The sequence below is a fragment of the Nycticebus coucang genome, chromosome 21, assembly GCF_027406575.1.
Source record: "Nycticebus coucang isolate mNycCou1 chromosome 21, mNycCou1.pri, whole genome shotgun sequence".
Lineage (NCBI taxonomy): Eukaryota > Metazoa > Chordata > Mammalia > Primates > Lorisidae > Nycticebus > Nycticebus coucang.
In genome coordinates this window covers 16,379,585-16,398,519 of record NC_069800.1, presented here as the reverse complement: position 1 = coordinate 16,398,519, position 18,935 = coordinate 16,379,585, and the positions used below count along the sequence as shown (strand labels likewise).

Genomic DNA, 18,935 nt, shown 5'->3' with positions numbered 1-18,935 from the left:
AAAAAAAAAAAAGAAAGAAAGAAAGAAAGTGAGGAGGGGAAGGGCGCAAGAAAAAGATCACTTGAGATTGAATTAAAATTTACTGCAGTATTTTAATAGAACAAGGAAAGAAGGGGTCAGAGAGGAAGGCTGGATGTGGAAATGGGTTGAGACCAACCCTTGGGGGCCGTGTTGAAATCGGCTTGGCTGAGATGATGTGTGATCTGTGGGGAAGTTTAAAGTAGTAGTAGTCTACTAGTGTAGCTTAGGTATGATCAAATGATGGCAAACCTACCTTGTCTTTATTTTTTAAGTACTAGAGAGGAGGTTTGAAAAGGGCCAGTAATCAAAGGTAACTGTGAAGTTAATTGGCTTCTGGGCATCAGTGGGGAGGGAGATAACTGTCATTTTATAAAAACAGGTTTTTCCAGACAAAGTGTTTAAGAAACACTGTGTTCGATGACCATCTTCCATGAAGTTTAGTTGAGAATTTCACATACAATTAAAGTTTTATCTTCAATTTTCTTTTAGACTATGGCGACATATCTGGAGTTTATTCAGCAGAATGAAGAGCGGGATGGTGTGCGTTTTAGTTGGAATGTGTGGTCTTCCAGCCGTCTGGAGGCTACGAGAATGGTTGTTCCCCTGGCTTGTCTCTTTACTCCTTTGAAAGAACGTCCAGACCTACCTCCTGTGCAGTATGAACCTGTGCTTTGTAGCAGGCCAACTTGCAAAGCTGTTCTCAATCCACTTTGGTATGAATTCTTTAATAAACTGGTGAAAAGTATTAATACAATGAAATATTCTTTTTCTGTTATTCTCATAAAAGTCATTCAATTTGGGCAAGTCACCAAATCTGAGATGAATAGTAGATGGTGAGACTCTTATGTAGTGCATGCTTATAAAAATCTCCCTGAGCTAATAGTCCAGATAAAATTGGAATCTTATGGAAATGAGGTAGAGGTACAAGGAGAGTATTTGGAATTCACTTTTTTTATTTTTAGTCAGTTTGCTTTTGGCTTAACTGTAGACTTTATTGGTATCTTTTAAAGTATTTTCCAAAAAGATTCAAAAGCTTTAGATTATTTTGTGATTTTGCTTTATGCAGGACAAAGCAGTAGGCAGAAGAAATTTAATCATTTTAAGTGTAATCTTTTTGTACCTGAATAGTGATGTGTGATTATTTCTTTTAAATGTGAGAACTCTTTGAATGAATTTTTTTTTTTTTTTTTTTTTTTTTTTGAGACTGAGCCTCAAGCTGTTGCCCTGGGTAGAGTGCCATAGCATCACAGCTCACAGCAACCTACAACTCCTGGGCTCAAGCGAGTCTCCTGTCTCCGCCTCCCAAGTAGCTGGGACCACAGGCACCCGCCACAACGCCTGGCTATTTTTTGGTTGCAGCCGTCATTGTTGTTTGGCGGGCCCGGGCTGGATTCGAACCTGCCAGCTCAGGTGTATATGGCTGGCTCCTTAGCCGCTTGAGCCACAGGCACCAAGCCTTGAATGAATTTTTAAATGGATGGAGAATTTTGTAAAATTTTATATGAGGGACCATTTTTTACTTCATTCCTCTTACTTTAATATAATGTGACTATATGTAAGAATGTTGTTGCTCCACTTTATTTATTTATTTATTATTATTTTTTTTTGTAGAGACAGAGTCTCACTTTATGACCCTCGGTAGAGTGCCGTGCCCTCACACAGCTCACAGCAACCTCTAACTCCTGGGCTTAAGCGATTCTCTTGCCTCAGCCTCCCAAGTAGCTGGGACTACAGGCGCCCGCCACAACGCCCGGCTATTTTTTTTTTGGTTGCAGTTTGGCCGGGGTCAGGTTTGAACCCACCACCCTTGATATATGGGGCCGGCGCCTTACCGACTGAGCCACAGGCGCTGCCCTGTTGCTCCACTTTTAAAATGATAGCCACTGGTTTTTAATTTTCTAAATTGGGGGTGGGGGGATGAAGCATTATTTTGAATTCTAGGAAGTGTATCAACCCAAAAGTGTTCTGTTCAACTTTTCTTCGAGTGGGCTGAGGTTGAAGTGTAAGAGGGTTTTCCAGTGTGTGAAATTTGCTTTTGGTTTGGAATTTAGTAGTTTCACATAGCTGAACAATAAGTTGTTAGAAAAATTCCTGAATACTATGTTAAGGTAAGAGGCAAAAGGAAATAGTCTATAATTTATATAAATTATGAAATTTTTTTTTTTTTTTTTTTTTTGTAGAGACAGAGTCTCACTTTATGGCCCTCGGTAGAGTGCCGTGGCATCACACAGCTCACAGCAACCTCCAACTCCTGGGCTTAGGCGATTCTCTTGCCTCAGCCTCCCGAGTAGCTGGGACTACAGGCGCCCGCCACAACGCCCGGCTATTTTTTGGTTGCAGTTTGGCCGGGGCCGGGTTTGAACCCGCCACCCTCGGTATATGGGGCCGGCGCCTTACCGACTGAGCCACAGGCGCCGCCCTAAATTATGAAATTTTAAAAATTAATGTAGGAGGGCTGCCCCATATACCAGAGGTGGTGGGTTCAAACCCAGCCCTGGCCAAAAACTGAAAAAGAAAAAAAAAATTAATGTAGGAGACTGGAAAAAAGAAAAAGGGATTTACTGATTCTTTACTGCAGCTGTTTACAGGAAACTTTTGGTGTATGTAAGAGTCAGAATTCTAATTATAGTGAATGTTTTGCATGTGTTTATTTAGACACCAGTAGAAATACTTACCTATGTGATTATTGAACTTTAAATTTGCATATGAATGCTTTTATGCTACCTAGTTGTAATATTTCTCTTTCTCACAGTCAGGTTGATTATCGAGCAAAACTTTGGGCCTGTAATTTCTGTTTCCAAAGAAATCAGGTATGTGAATTGTTTTTTAAAATATGTGCTTCATTTTAATTATTCTACTCTGAAAAATATTAAGTGAGGTTGAATTGGTATCTACACTGGCAGTCAGCAATTTCTGCTAAACTCAAGGTGTTAGCTTTTGTTAAGCCTAGTAGTAAATGTTGAATGGTTTCATTATTTGGATCTTTGTCATTTGCTGTGGAGGGGTCAAGAAGTTTCCTTTCCTTGTAAGTTTTCTATAGACAGTGAGTCTATTACCTTATGAAAACAGATCTTTTGTTCACAATTCACTTGAATTCAGTATATTCTATGATAATGGGATAGTGTCTATTGCTAAATTTTTATTTTCTGGTCTTTCTAACTTAGGATCAAGTATCAGTGTTGAGCTTCTTTTGATTTAAAAATTTTAAAACCACCAAACTAGAAGAAGCTCACAAATGACAATAGAGACTTCTCTTTAAAAGTCTGTGCCCGGCTTGGCGCCTGTGGCTCAAGCGGCTAAGGTGCCAGCCACATACACCTGAACTGGTGGGTTCGAATCCAGCCCGGGGCCCGCCAAACAACAATGATGGCTGCAACCAAAAAATAGCTGGGCATTGTGGCGGGCACCTGTGGTCCCAGCTACTTGGGAGGCGGAAGCAGGAGAATCACTTGAGCCCAGGAGTTGTAGGTTGCTGTGAGCTGTGATGCTATGGCACTCTACCCAGAGAGACAGCTTGAGGCTCTTGTCTCAAAAAAAAAAAGTAACCGTGCCCATGATGAAAATGTTCTAAAACTAGATTATGGCAACTGTTGCATACCTCTGCACACTTACTAATTATGATTGAGTTGTGAATGATACATTTTATTCTTTTTTTTTTTTTTTTTTTTTTTGTAGAGACAGGGTCTCACTTTATGGCCCTTGGTAGAGTGCCGTGGCCTCACACAGCTCACAGCAACCTCCAACTCCTGGGCTTAGGCAATTCTCCTGCCTCAGCCTCCCGAGCAGCTGGGACTACAGGCGCCCGCCACAACGCCCGGCTATTTTTTGGTTGCAGTTTGGGCGGGGCTGGGTTTGAACCCACCACCCTCGGTGTATGGGGCCGGCGCCCTGCTCACTGAGCCACAGGCGCCGCCCGTGAATGATACATTTTATGGTATGTAAATGGTATTCAATAAACCTGTTAGCAAAAAATGAATTGTGCCCAGCATAGTTTACACTTTTATAACAGATCTTAAGCTGTTAATGACATGAGTTTATATATTCATTTATGTGATCATAATTACAATTAATCTCATACTGAAGAAACTATAAGCAGATTCTACTTAAGATTTACCTCTATGAGATATTCAGTAGTCTATACAAATCATCTTTTTTTTTTTTTTTTTTTTTTTTTTACAGTTTTTGGCTGGGTCCAGGTTTGAACCCGCCACCTCCAGTATATGGGGCTGGCGCCCGACTCCTTTGAGCCATAGGCGCTGACCATATTTTTCCTTTTGTCTTTAAGCTTTAGTATATACAAATCTTTTTTTTTTTTTTTTCTCAGAGACTCACTTTATTCAGTTCTGTACATAAGGGGAAATATATACAAATCTTAAAAACATTTCTCTGCCCTGTTCTGTTCAGAATTGATGTCTGTGTTTAATACAATTTACTATGAAAATTTGAAGGAAGGTAGCATGGTAGTAAAGAGCTAGGACTCCATAGTCAGACTGCCTGGATTTGATTCTCAGATCTACGACTTACTTCTGTGTGATTTTGGGACAAGTCATTTAACGTCCTATGCCTCAGTTTCCTTGTCTTTAAAATCAGGATAATAGTACTCTACCACTGCACAGGATTGTTGTGTGGATTAAACTGATTTAATGAATGTAAAGGATTTGGAACAGACCTTGACACATAGTAAGTGCCATGTAAATATTTTTTGTTACTATGTTTATCTATGATCTTCACCTGCCAGTTTTATAGGTCTGGTCTGAAAGTCTGTGGTAGAGGGAAATACTGTTTTGTGACTCTCCCAGGTAGGCCGTGGAGAAATGAGCCTCTAACTGAATGTAAAGCTAGATGATGAGGGATGGCCCCTGGAGGAATCTGGGTGATAACAACCTCTTTCCCTCCTTTTGTGCACCCAAGTGATGGGTGGGTGATCAGGGTCTCTCCTGGTTTGGGGGAGGTGGCCAGTGTGTCAGGGCACCTGTGCTCACCTGCCTGGGTTCTCCATGCTTTTTTGTGGTCATAGGTAAAATTTTTCTGTGGTGGGAGCTGCAGCGAGTGGGCCGTCATAGCCAGGATGGGGTTTATTGGTTCCTGCTGGTGTTCTGACACCCATTTATACCTGCTTCCTGGGCAGTGGCGCTTTATATTTGCCTGTCAGCTTCTCATAATTTGTATTTGGTCACTCTGAGGTTGTTGGCCTGGAGTAATCACCTGCTAAACTGGGGATGTACCTCAACTTCTATTTTTATTATAAAACTAAAGATGGGATTAAAAATGAGCCCACATGCTATGACTTAAATTGCTTGCAGAAAATTTTAAAAACAAAAGAGAGGCTCGGTGCCTGTGGCTCAAGCAGCTAAGGTGCCAGCCACATACACCTGAGCTGGCGGGTTTGAATCCAGCCCGGGCCTGCCAAACAACAATGATGGCTGCAACCAAAAAATAGCCAGGCATTGTGGTGGGCTCCTATAGTCTCAGCTACTTGGGAGACAGAGGCAGGAGAATTGCTTGAGCCCATGAGTTGGAGGTTGCTGTGAGCTGTGATGTCATGGCACTCTATCCGGAGAGACAGCTTGAGGTTCTATCTCAAAAAAAAAAAAAGAGAGAGAATGCTTGTGACACTATACTTAGTGCAAAAAGCAGGTCCCAAAATGGTATATATGGGATGATCTCAACTGTACTTAAGTAGAAAAAGTCTGGAAGGAAATATGCCAAGATGTTGATAATAGCTACTTTTAGGTGATAGGATTTGGGGGGTTTCCCCTCCTGTTTTCTTATATTTTCTTGAATTTGCCAATTTTTTTATGCTGAACAAGTATTACTATATTGATACGAGCCAAAATAATAAACCCAAATGAAGGCTTTAGCCTTCTGTGCAGTCTGTTGATGAGACAAGTGGAATTTATCCTTTTATTTGCAGGGCAAAGCTTAAGAAATGGCTTTTCGGGCTGGGCGAGGTGGTTCATACCTATAATCTCAGTACTTGGGAGGCCGAGGCGGGTGGATTGCCTGAGCTTGCAAGTTTGAGACCAGCCTCAGCCAGAGTGAGAGCTCGTCTCTAAAAATAGGCAGGCATTGTGGCAGGTGCCTGTAATCCCAGCTACTCAGGAGGCTGAGGCAAGAGAATTGCTTGAGCCCTAGAATTGGAGGTTGCTGTGAGCTCTCATGTCACAGCACTCTACCAAAGGCAACAAAGTGAGACTGTTCTCAAAAAAGAAAAGAAATGGCTTTTCATACTGTGTTTTTAAACATTTAGAAGTTTCAACAATAATCTAAAAGTGCTCTAAATAAGTGTTTCTTTTTTTTTTTTTTTTTTTTTTTGAGACAGAGCCTTAAGCTGTCGCCCTGGATAGAGTGCTGTGGCATTACAGCAACCTCCAACTCCTGGGCTCAAGAGAGTCTCCTGTCTCCGCCTCCCAAGTAGCTGGGACCACAGGCACACAGGCATCCGCCACAACACCTGGCTATTTTTTGGTTGCAGCCGTCATTGTTGTTTGGTGGGCCTGGGCTGGATTCGAACCTGCCAGCTCAGTTGTATATGGCCTGCGCCTTAGCCTCTTGAGCTACAGGCGCCAAGCCATAATTGTTTCTTTTAAAGTTTAAAGTGATACAAGTCACAGAAGTTTTAAATACTGATTTTTGTATTTTATTTATTTATTATTTTTTTTTTTTTTGCAGTTTTTTTGGCTGGGGCTGGGTTTGAACCCGCCACCTCTGGCATATGGGGTCAGCGCCCTACTCCTTTGAGCCACAGGCGCCACCCTGATTTTTGTATTTTAGTAACAGGCTTTGTATTTTGTGCTTGAAGAATTAATATGTGATTGTTACCATTTTCATACATGGTAAATACAAATTGTAAATGTCTGTCCACCCTAACAGAACACGGCTTTGTTTTCTTCTTTTCAGTTTCCTCCAGCGTATGCAGGCATATCTGAGGTGAATCAGCCTGCTGAATTGATGCCCCAGTTTTCTACAATTGAGTACATGATACAGGTACCTTCTTTGTTGTGTGTTTAATGAGCAGTGTTTAAATGTTGAGTTCCTCATGAACTCCTTTGTCTTCTGTGCCTCTTACCTGGCTGGGGGACTTAAAGCTATGAGGGCACCAGGATCCCAGCCAGCAGGAGCTGTGTGTGCAAGGAAGGTGGAACTGATAAAATTCAAAACCTGTCTTCCACAGCCTGCTCCCTTTCATTTGATGGTACTCCGTCTTCTAGTTATTCAACTTAAAAACCTTATACTCATCCTTGACATCTCTTTTTCATATTCCATATCTAATCTCCTGGAAAATCTCATTAGCCAAAATAATTGGACATACTCAGAATTTATCCAAAATTTACTTCTATCTCCCCACTGCTAAGTTTTCTCGGCCTGCCACTGCCTCTCACTTGAGTTACTTCTAATTTTTCTACCTAATTTTACCATTGCCCACTTATATTTTATTCTTTTTTTTTTTTTTTGTAGAGACAGAGTCTCACTTTATTGCCCTTTGTCACAGCTCACAGCAACCTCCAGGTCCAGGGCTTAGGTGATTCTCTTGCCTCAGCCTCCCCAGGAGCTGGGACTACAGGCACCCGCCACAACACCCGGCTATTTTTTGTTGCAGTTTGGCCGGGGCTGGGTTTGAACCCGTCACCCTCGGTATATGGGGTCGGCGCCCTACTCACTGAGCCACAGGCGCTGCCCTTATATTTTATTCTTAACCTAGCAGCCAGAATAACTCTTCAAAACATACGTCATACTACTTCTCAACTGAGAAATTTCCATTGGTGAAAATGGCTCAGGACTTTCAAAGCCCTGTGTGTTTCCTTTCAGGCCTCGTGACTGCCCAGTATAGGGATCCTCCATCACCTGTTTGTATAGTGTGTCCTCAATCATCCTGGAGGGCCTCCTTGATTCTCCGTACTGTGCCAGGAACACTCCTGGCTGAGGATCTTTGCACTAGCTTCTTCATTAGGCAGGAATTATTTTTCCCTTGTATCTATATCGCTGACTCTCTCCTCTTCCAGGTTTTTGCTCAGATGTTGCTTTCCTTTCCTTTTTCTTTTTCTTTTTTTTTTTTTTTTTGAGACAAAGTCTCAAGCTTTTGCCCTGGGTAGAGTGCCATGGCATCACAGTTCACAGCAACCTCCAACTTTTGGGCTCAAGTGATGGTCTTGCCTCAGTTTTTCTAATTTTAGTAGAGACAGGGGTCTTGCTTTTCACTCAGGTTGGTCTTAAACTCATGAGCTCAGCTATCCACCTGCCTCGGCCTCCCAGAGTGTCAGTATTACAGGCATGAGCCACCGCAACCAGCCTCTTTTTCCTATCCTTTTCTTTTTCCTTTCTCCTTTCTGGAGACTGAGTCTCACTCTATTGCCTAAGCTAGAGTGCTATGGTGTTAGTCTAGCCCAAAGCAACCTCAAACTCCTGAGCTCAAGCAATCCTCCTACCTCAGCCTCTCAAGTAGCTGAGACTACAGGCACCTACCACAATGCCTGGCTCATTTTTTTTTTTTTTTTTTTTTTTTGGTTATTGGCCGGGGCTGGGTTTGAACCCGCCACCTCTGGCATATGGGACCGGCACCCTACTCGTTGAGCCACAGGCGCCGCCCTCATTTTTTTTTTTAAAGAGTGTCTCTGTTGCTCTGACTAGAGTGCCATCTCCTCAGCCTAGCTCACAGCAACCTCAAACTCCTAGGTGACTCTCCTGCCTTTCAAGTAGCTGAGGCTGCAGGCCTGTGCCATCACATCTGGCTCTTGAACAAGCTGGTCTCAAACTCTTGAGCTGAAGGGTCCTAGTAAATTCTGAATTGCTTCCAACAAGCCAACAGCTCCCACCTTGGCATTCCATGGTGCTGGGATTGCAGGTGTGAGCCACCGTGTGGGCCCATGTGTTACTTTCTTTTTCTTTCTTTTTTTTAAGACAGAGTCTTACTAAGTCACTCTTGGTAGAGTGCTGTGGCATCACAGCTCACAGCAACCTCCAACTCTTGGGCTTAAGTGATTCTCTTGCCTCAGCCTCCCAAGTAGCTGTGACTATAGGTACCCACCACAACGCCTGGCTATTTTTTGTTGCAGTTGTCCTTGTTTAGCTGGCCTGAGTTGGGTTCGAACGCACGAGCCTGGGTGTGTGTGGCCGGCACCATAACCACTGTGCTACGGGTGCCGAACCAATGTGTTACTTTCTTAATGAGGCAATCCCAGTCTCTGTTTTTTTTTTTTTTTTTATTTTGGCCAGGGCTAGGTTTGAACCCGCCACCTCTGGCATATGGGACCTGCACCCTACTCCTTGAGCCACAGGCGCTGCCCGCAGTCTCTGTTTAATACTCAAACCTGCCCCTTTCCTTTACCCCTGGTGCTCCCTGTCTCCCTTAATCTCTCCATTTCAGAAAGTCTATTCCTTGAGACAGGCAGGGGTCTCTGTTCTTTCTGTTCACTGTGTATCCCAGCACCTGGAACAGTGTCTGGCGCAAGGTAGAGATTTGAAAGTAGTGAATAAATTGTTGGATACAAAGTGTTTTTTGCAGTTTTTGGGTGGGGCGGCATATGGGGCCAGCACCCTACTCCTTTGAGCCATAGGCCCTGCCTGGATACAAATTGTTTTTATGTTTTTTTGTTATAGTAGACTCTGAGTCACTTAATGAGGTAAGTAGAACTTCGTATAGATGTCCTTATCCTTTAAGAGTAAATATAGATCAAGACTTGTGATTTTCTTTTTTCTTTTTTTTTTTTGCAGTTTTTGGCCAGGGCTGAGTTTGAACCTGACCTCTGGTATATGGGGCTGGCGCCTTACTCTTTTGAGCCACAAGCGCCGCCAAAGACTTGTGATTTTCATACCTGATTTGCTTTAAAAAGAAGTGGTTATATCTATTTGTATAGTGATCAGTGTGCTATTTTCTTTATCTAAAGCGAGGTGCTCCATCCCCTCTGATATTTCTGTATGTGGTTGACACATGCCTGGAGGAAGATGACCTTCAAGCACTCAAAGAGTCCCTACAGATGTCCCTGAGTCTTCTTCCTCCAGATGCTCTGGTGGGTTTGATCACATTTGGGAGGATGGTGCAGGTTCACGAACTAAGCTGTGAAGGAATCTCCAAAAGTTATGTTTTCCGAGGGACCAAGGATTTAACTGCAAAGCAAATACAGGTTTGTACCTGGCTTATACAGAAACAGGAGCAAGGACATTTCTTAAAAATTAACTATTCATTCACTTTTAATGCCATGGAAAATGAGGTTTTTTTTGTTTTATTTTAAGGATATGCTGGGCCTGACCAAGCCGGCCATGCCTATGCAGCAAGCGAGACCTACCCAGCCACAGGAGCACCCCTTTGTCTCCAGGAGGTGAGATGCTGCGTGCAGTGGTGCACATACTGCAGGGGGCAAGCCCATAGGAGTCAGAGAAGAGAAATATTACAACCTTTTCTTTTTTAATTATTAGAGGAAAAAACTGGTTAACCCTAACCAACACTTAATGTTTTTTTGGTTTTTGTTTTTTTTTTGAGACAGAGCCTCAAGCTATCACCCTGGGTAGAGTACCATGGCATCACAGCTCATAGCAACCTCAAACTCTTGGGCTTACGTGATTCTTTTGCCTCAGCCTCCCGAGTAGCTGGGACTACAGGCGCCTGCTACAACGCCCGGCTATTTTTTGGTTGTAGTTGTTGTTTGGCCAGCCCAGGCTGGATTCGAACCCACCAGCTCTGGTGTATGTGACTAGCACCTTAGCCACTTGAGCTATAGGCGCCGAGCCAACACTTAATGTTTTTAATGTTTTGTTTTGTTTGATTTTTTTTTTTTTTTGTAGGTAGAGTGATGTGTTGTCACAGTTCCCAGCAACCTCAAACTCTTGGGTTTCAGCGATTCTCTTGCCTCAGCCTCCCAAGTAGCTGGGACTACAGGCACCCACCATAACACCCGACTATTTTATTGTTGCAGTTTGGCTGGGGCTGGGTTTGAACCCGCCACCTTTGGTATATGGGGCCAGCGCCCTACTCACTGAGCCATACATGCTGCCCCAACACTTAATATTTTATCAAAAAGTTTTTTTTGGGTTGTACCCGTAGCTCAGTGGGTAGGGCGCTGGCCGCATACACCCAGACTGGCCAGTTCAAACCCAACCTGGGCCAGCTAAACAACAATGACAACTGTAACAGAAAAATAGCCGGTAGCCGGGCATTCTGGCAGCTGCCTGTAGTCCCAGCTACTTGGGAGGCTGAGGCAAGAGAATCGCTGAAACCCAAGAGTTTGAGGTTGCTGTGAGCTGTGACACTACGGCATTCTACCAAGGGCAACATAGTGAGACTCTGTCTGAAAAAAAATAGCCAGGCATTGTGGTGGGTACCTGTAGTCCCAGCTACTTGGGAGGCTGAGGCAAGAGAACCACTTAAGCCAGTGGTTTTCAACCTGTGGGTCGCAACCCACAGGAATTGTATTAAAGGTTCAAGGTATTAGGAAAGTTGAGAACTGCTGGCTTAAGCCCTAGAGTTTGAGGTTGCTGTGAGCTGTGATGCTACAACACTCTACAGAGGGTGACATAGTGATACTCTGTCTCAAAAAAAAAAATTAGTTTTTGTTTTTGAGACAGTCTCAAGCTCTCATCCTGGGTAGAGTGCCTTGGTGTCATAGCTCACAGCAACCTCAATGTCACACTGAGTTGAGTCAGCAACTCAGACTCAAGTGATGCTCTTGCCTCAGTTTTTCTATTTTTAGTAGAGATGGGGTCTTGATTTTGCTCAGGCTGGTTTTGAACTCATGAGCTCAAGCAATCCACCCACCTCGGCCTCCCAGATTGCTAGGCTTACAGGTGTGATCCACGTGCCGGGCGATTATTAAAAAAGTTTTGAAATCACTGTACTCAATAGTTCCCCTCCTCTGGACACATGGCGATTGTCCTTTGTGATCCTTAAGTAAAACTGGAAGAAACAAAAGACTTCTTTTGGGTGCCCTCGAACAATCGTACGTGCAGGTGCTCACTTCACTCAGCCCACTGAGTGCCTGTGGCTGCCCCAGGCCGGATTAATAGTTTAAACTCAATAAAATGCATCACCTGATATGCTGGGGATAACCTCTTATTCTGGTAACAAATGAGAGTGTTTCTCTCTGTTATTCCCAAGGCTCAAGAGAAACACAAACCAGACCTTTAGAATGATGAAGATCGTCCACATGAACGGGCCTTATTTGAACTGAACTCTCAAGAGGCATGTCCTGAGGGTTTCTCTGCTGCCTAAAATTCAGTTAAACTGATTTGCTCTTTTTCAAGTTGATCTTTTTCCGTGTTACATATGTAAATTACCATCAGGGTTTAAATTATATTTCTAATCACAAAATTGCTTTATATTCTTTTATGTTTGTAATTCAAACTAACTTTGAAGAAAAAAATTGCAAGTTTTTCCTATTCTGAGTAATTATTTTAAAGAGCAGTAACTATGTCACCTAGGCTCGAAGATGAGAGTACTTTATTAAGCCAGGATTGATGTGTCTGTTACAAATCATGCAGATTTCTGCAGCCCATCCACAAGATTGACATGAACCTCACTGATCTTCTTGGGGAGCTGCAGAGGGACCCGTGGCCCGTAACGCAGGGGAAGAGACCTTTGCGGTCCACTGGTGTTGCTTTGTCCATTGCTGTTGGCTTGTTGGAGGTAATTCAGAATTTACTAGGACCTTTCAAATCATGCTGACTTGCTCTCCGAAAATGTATTTTTTGGCTTTGTTTGAAAATCACTTGTGACCCACCATCCATGGAAAACATAAGGGAGGCAGTGCCTGTGACTTAGTGAGTAGGACACAGGGCCCATATACCAAAGGTGGCAGGTTCAACCCAGCCCCGGCCAAAGTGCAACAACAACAACAAAAAAATAGCCGGGTGTTGTGGCAGACATCTATAGTCCCAGCTACTTGGGAGGCTGAGGCAAGAGAATCGCCTAAGCCCAAGAGCTAGAGGTTGCTGTGAGCTGTGAGCTGTGACGCCACCACACTCTACTGAGGGCAACAAAGTGAGACTCTGTCTCTTAAAAAAAACATAAGGGAATTAGAGTAATTGGAAGTGCTCACAGCAAATTAATAAAAGTATATAAACGTGAGGTTGGAAGAAGATAGGTGCTGCTTTTCTGCATTATCACATGTACTATCCTGTAGTGTCTCCAGTGTTAAGAATAGCTGCAGAGTATGGGGAAATTAAAACCATACTTGGAGGAGGGCTGTGTACTTCTAAAATGTTGCTATTCACTATTTTAGGGCACTTTTCCAAACACGGGAGCCAGGATCATGCTGTTTACTGGAGGTCCCCCTACCCAAGGGCCTGGCATGGTGGTTGGAGATGAATTAAAGATTCCTATTCGGTCGTGGCATGATATTGAAAAAGATAATGCACGTTTCATGAAAAAGGCAACGAAGGTATGTGCTCTTGGATACAGGCTATAATTGTGCCAGTCCTCAGGGCTACTCTGGAGTGGCAGCTCCTTTGATGAGGCCACGCGTTGTGGTCAGCACAAAGCTCTTTCAGAGACAGTCTTCCAGATCTTGACTGCTGTTAAGTTACTGCCCCTGCTTTTAGACTTTAGCTAGAGTGAGTATCCTTAAAATTGCTTAAAAAGTTTTGAAATTGATAGCTGGGCGTTGTGGCGGGCGCCTGTAATCCCAGCTGCTCTGGAGGCTGAGGCAAGAGAATCACATAAGCCTAAGAATTACAGGTTGCTGTGAGCCGTGTGACCTCATGGCACTCTACCCGAGGGCGGTACAGTGAGATTCTGTCTCTACAAAAAAAAAAAGTTTTGAAATTGAAAACCATTTTTATTTTATCTGGGTATTTTAGAGAAAATTATTTCCATATTCCTATATCTGATTACATCCTTTGTTATTGTCAGGCATATCTTGGGAATAACATTATTGTTTATTAAAGATAATTTTCCTCTCTTCACAGCACTATGAGATGCTTGCTAATCGAACTGCTGCAAATGGTCACTGCATTGATATTTATGCTTGTGCCCTTGATCAAACTGGACTTTTGGAGATGAAGTGTTGTGCAAATCTCACTGGGTATGTGACACTGAACACACAGAAGTGAGAGTGTTTTAAGGAAAGGAAAACAAGTGAGGGAGCCATAGGAATAGGTGAGGCCAACAAAGAGAAGCTTTTAGGCAGCTCTGGGCTGTGGTTTCAGCAGCTAAGGACAGGGGTGTGGGCTCGTTGGGGGAAGATGCGGTGATTAGCAGGAGGTCCCAGAGGTTCACTACATCCGGTCGTGTCAGAGGAACTTCATTTCTTCCTTTGAGTTGTTGGATTTGTACAGAGAGCAGGCCAGGAAAACAAGCAAGCAAGCATGCAGTGGTCATTTCCTTGGGAGAAAAGGGGAAAATAGGGTCTAAATACTGAAGCACTTAGAGAAACTTGACCTGGCTAAGTGGCCACACTTAGTGACAAATAGAGAGCACACTCTCAGCTAGAGGTGCACTGACTCAGAGCCTAAGTTAATGTTACACTCACAGATCAAAGTGTATAGCTTCCCAGCAACTTTACAGGCTCCTGGGAACTGATTAGGCGTGTACATTCCTGGACCTTACCTATAACTCCTGAGTTAGACACTCTAGGGATGCAGCAATCCCAGAGGTTTTGCCACAAAAGAAAGTGTAAGAACATGATGAAGTTTGTCCAATGATTCCAACACAGAGCCGAATTTAAGGACCATGCACCACTAGCCTCACTGGAGAGCTTGTTAGAAATGCAGCATCTGGAGCCTCATTTTAGACCTGAATCACTACCTGCATTTGAACAAGATCTCAGATGATCTGCATGCATAGGAGTTTGAGAAGCACTTTGTAGAACCATAGGGTGGGCCTGTCTAACAAGCTCCAGGCTGATGCCACTGCTCATTGAGTAAAGGGAGCAGGAGATAGAACTCAATTTAAGCTGTCCTAGAAAGCAGCATGTGTGTTAGGTAGTAACATCATAGTCTCAGATGACACTGACACTGCCTGTGGCTCACTGATAACAGCTTTAACATGAATTCCTGCAAGGTCCCTGCAGGAGTTCTTAAGTGGAGGACCCCTAGAAAAGCTTCTGCATTTGTGTATGGCCCTGAGATTGCATGTCAGAGTTTATGTGTTTTTTCTGTGGAGAGGTACCATTGCTTCCATCAGATTCTCCCTGAGGTTTCTGACTCCTGAAAAGACTTAGCGTTTAGATCAAATCAGCTATTGTACAAAAGTGTTGGTACTGACGTTAAAAAAAAAGATCTAGTGGTTTTATTTTATTTTTTTGAGACAGAGTCTCATTCCATGCCCTGGGTAGAATGCCGTGGCATCATAACTCACAGCAACCTCAAACACTTGAGCTCAGGTGATTCTCTTGCCTCAGCCTCCTGAGTAGCCGAACTATAGGTGCCTACCATAATGCCCAGCTAGTTTTTTTTTTTCCTATTTTTAGTAGAGACCGGCTTTCTCTCTTTTGCTCAGGCTGGTCTTGAATTCTTCAGCTCAAGTGATCCACCAGGCTTGGTCTCCCACAGTGTTAGGATTACAGGTGTGAGCCACCACGCCTGGCTAATTTAGTGGTTTTAGATGATAGCTCAAGGTGAGCCAGTAGTTTGTAATGACTTCCAACAGAGGCAGGTGATTCCAGGCTGTGTTACAAGAGTAGATGGTCAAAGAAGATCACAGTCTTGTGTCCTTGGTGTTAGTCACACCTCACCGCAATTATGTCGTTTTTTTCCATCCTGAGCATTTCAATTTCAAAGGGCAACATAGATGAACTGGAAATGTTCAAAGGGGAGCAGAGGGAGTGGTGGAGAGTACCTGAAACTGTGTCATGCATGTGTGAGGAATGATAGAAGGTACTAGAGAAGATTAAGCTGGACTGCATTCACCAGCTGAAGGTATTTCCTGTGGAGAAGGAATCATTTGTTCTGTATGTGACCACAGGGTAGAACTAGAACCAGTGTGTGGAAGCTGCTGGGAAACAGACTTTGACTCAGCATAAAGACAGCCAGCCAGATGTCCAGAGAATGGACAGCTTCAGGAGGGAGCTGTCTCCCTGGTGCTAGAGGAGTTCAAGCCTAACCAGGATGACAACTCAGCAGGTCTATTGCAGAGGGATGGAAGGGAGATATGTTTAGATTTGTGTCAATGTGACAGAAAACCCAAAACAAGTTTCTTTCTTTCCCGGGAGGTAGACAGGCTGGGGCTGGTGTGTTGGTTTCATAGTCTTCAGGAGCCGAGGTCTTCCTGAGTTACCCATGACCCTTAAGATGCAGGCTGGGTTGGTTCGGTGCCTGTAGCTCAGTAGCTAGGGTACTGGCCACATACACTGGAGTTGGTGGGTTCGAACCTGGCCCAGGCCTGCTAACCAACAATGACAACTACAACAACAAAAAGCCAGGCGTTGTGGCGGGCACCTGTAGTCCCATGGGAGGCTGAGGCAAGAGAATCGCTTAAGCCCAAGAGTTTGAGGTTGCTGTGAGCTATGATGCCACGGCACTCTACCAAGAGTGACATAGACTCTGTCTCAAAAAAGAAGATGTAGGCTGTGGTCCAAGAGGGTCTTTGGGGCTCTAGCCACTTAACAGCAGCAGGAAGAAGGAGAGGTCTGAGAAGGATGCACCCCTCCCTGTGAGAACACACTCCACACATCAGAAAGGACGCTCCAGCAGGCAGAACTGAGTTACATGAACACCTGCAAGGCAGGCTGGGGACCATCTTTGTTCCAGGCAGCCATGGATTACATGACTGAGGAAGGGGAGAGAGTGGATAGATGTTGGAGCCAAATAGCTGATCCCTCACTGGAGGGTTCCAACACCCTGAGAGATAGCTGGACCAAGTTATCTTTCTTGATTTCTTCCCAGTTCTGAGAAGAGCAGAGTTTAAGAGCCATGGCTAGATGTATAACTTGGATCAAGCTGTGCTTCTCTGCCTAAGTAAAAGAAGTGCTAAAAATTTGAACAGTATTTTCCTCTTAACTTTAGTAAGGGGTGAATATCAATATTCATGAGTTAGAACAAATAATTCTTACAAAGTCAAGGATTTTTAACCAGAAAAGGATTTCCCCCAGGCCTGGGTATTTTCTGTAACAAACGAGTGTGAGAGGAATCAGAGATACTCTTCAGGATTCTATGTTTAATGCTTTAGAAATAGTTTCTTTTCTATGTACAAATTGAATTTGCTGTTTACCATTTAAGTTAGGCAATAGTACCTTTATGAACCTTGTTTCTTTTTTTTTTTCTTTAAATTATTATTTGTAAATACTGACAGAGCATCTGAATGGCTTTCAGTCATCCTAACATTCACCCTCATTTCTTTTTTCTCACCTAGAGGCCACATGGTAATGGGAGATTCTTTCAACACTTCTCTCTTCAAGCAGACATTCCAAAGAGTTTTTAGTAAAGATTTTAATGGAGATTTCCGAATGGCATTTGGTGCTACTTTGGAAGTAAAGGTACAATAGACTTTTAAAACTTTAATGAAATTAAGTTCTTATTCAGTCGTCTAACTTCTAGCAATGTCAACCTATTGGACATAGGCATCTAAAAACCAGTTCAAAGGATTCCAACAAAATGACTGTCACAAAGTATATTATTCACTTTGTCCCTTTGGTTCTTGAGGTTGACTTGAATTTACTAATGTTCTAAACAAAATGCCTGGTTTTCCTGCAGGCTCTGCCTCATCCTGCTTTAGGACAGCAGGAGATAGAAGGGGAGATGGGTTGAGTGTTAGGAGAAGCGCTGTGGCCTAAGGACAAGGGCAGACACACAGTGATCAGCGTCCACCCGGCCACCAGCCTGGCTCACTGCATTGCACAGACCTGTGGTTATATTTAGTGCCTGCCTGAAGAATAGCCAGTGCACTCTAAAACAGACAGCGGTGTAGGCTCTGGTTTGTTTTTATCATAGGTACTCAAAGCCACTGCATTTGATCCTAAGTCATTGAGAAAACATTAAAAAGGGGCCATTAAGGGCGGCGCCTGTGGCTCAGTCGGTAAGGCGCCGGCCCCATATACCGAGGGTGGCAGGTTCAAACCCGGCCCCGGCCAAATTGCAACCAAAAAATAGGGCGTTGTGGCAGGCGCCTGTAGTCCCAGCTACTCAGGAGGCTGAGGCAAGAGAATCGCTTAAGCCCCAGGAGTTGGAGGTTGCTGTGAGCTGTGTGAGGCCACAGCACTCTACCGAGGGCCATAAAGTGAGACTCTGTCTCTACAAAAAAAAAAAAGAAAAAAAAAAAACAAAGGGGGGGCCATTAAAAGATAGGATTGGAATCATTATTTGGAGAATTGGAGATAATCATTAAGTCACCTGCACTTTAGATCTTTAAATAACATTCTGAAATTTTGAGATTTTTTTTTTTGAGACTCACTTTGTTGCGCTCAGTAGAGGACTGTGGCATCACAGCTCACAGCAACCTTCAACACTTGGGCTCAAGCGATTCTCTTGCCTCAGCTTCCCAAGTAGCTGGGACTACAGGCCCCCCACCACAAAGCCCAGCTATTTTTTTTTTTTTAAGAGACGAGGTCTTGCTCTGACTCAGATTGGTCTTGAACTCGTGAGCTCAGGCAATCCACCCACCTAAGCCTCACAGAGTGCTAGGATTACAGGCGTGAGCCATTGCTACCCGCCAAGATTTTTTTTTTTTTTTTTGCAGTTTTTGGCCGAGGCTGGGTTTGAACCCGCCACCTCCGGCATCTGGGGCCGGCGCCCTACTCCTTGAGCCACAGGCACCTCCCAATTTTTTTCTTTTTAAAGATGAAGAAGAATGGACTTTTTACTTTATTTTGGATACAGGGTCTTAGTCCCTCAAGCTGAAATGGAGAGTGGTATGGTCTGCCTTGATCTCTCAAGTAGCTGGGACTATAGGCACATGCTGATTTTTTTTTTTTTTGTAGAGATGAGATCTTGCTACATTGCTTACTCTGATCTTAAACTCTTGGCCTCAAGTGATCCTCCCACCTCAGCCA

General features: G+C 43.7%; 1 protein-coding gene across 2 annotated transcripts in view; it reads left to right on the top strand.

Moving 5' to 3' along the window:
- SEC23B (SEC23 homolog B, COPII coat complex component) overlaps positions 1-18,935 on the top strand; it is a 59,272-nt gene that overhangs the window by 3,079 nt on the left and 37,258 nt on the right. For both annotated transcript variants that reach the window (XM_053574521.1, XM_053574520.1), the window contains exons 2-10: positions 511-734; positions 2,774-2,831; positions 6,922-7,008; positions 9,906-10,142; positions 10,252-10,337; positions 12,493-12,637; positions 13,233-13,391; positions 13,918-14,033; positions 17,300-17,423. In XM_053574521.1, the coding sequence (XP_053430496.1) occupies positions 514-734; positions 2,774-2,831; positions 6,922-7,008; positions 9,906-10,142; positions 10,252-10,337; positions 12,493-12,637; positions 13,233-13,391; positions 13,918-14,033; positions 17,300-17,423 (1,233 nt within the window). In that variant the 5' untranslated portion in view covers positions 511-513. The remainder of the gene's footprint in view (positions 1-510; positions 735-2,773; positions 2,832-6,921; positions 7,009-9,905; positions 10,143-10,251; positions 10,338-12,492; positions 12,638-13,232; positions 13,392-13,917; positions 14,034-17,299; positions 17,424-18,935) is intronic.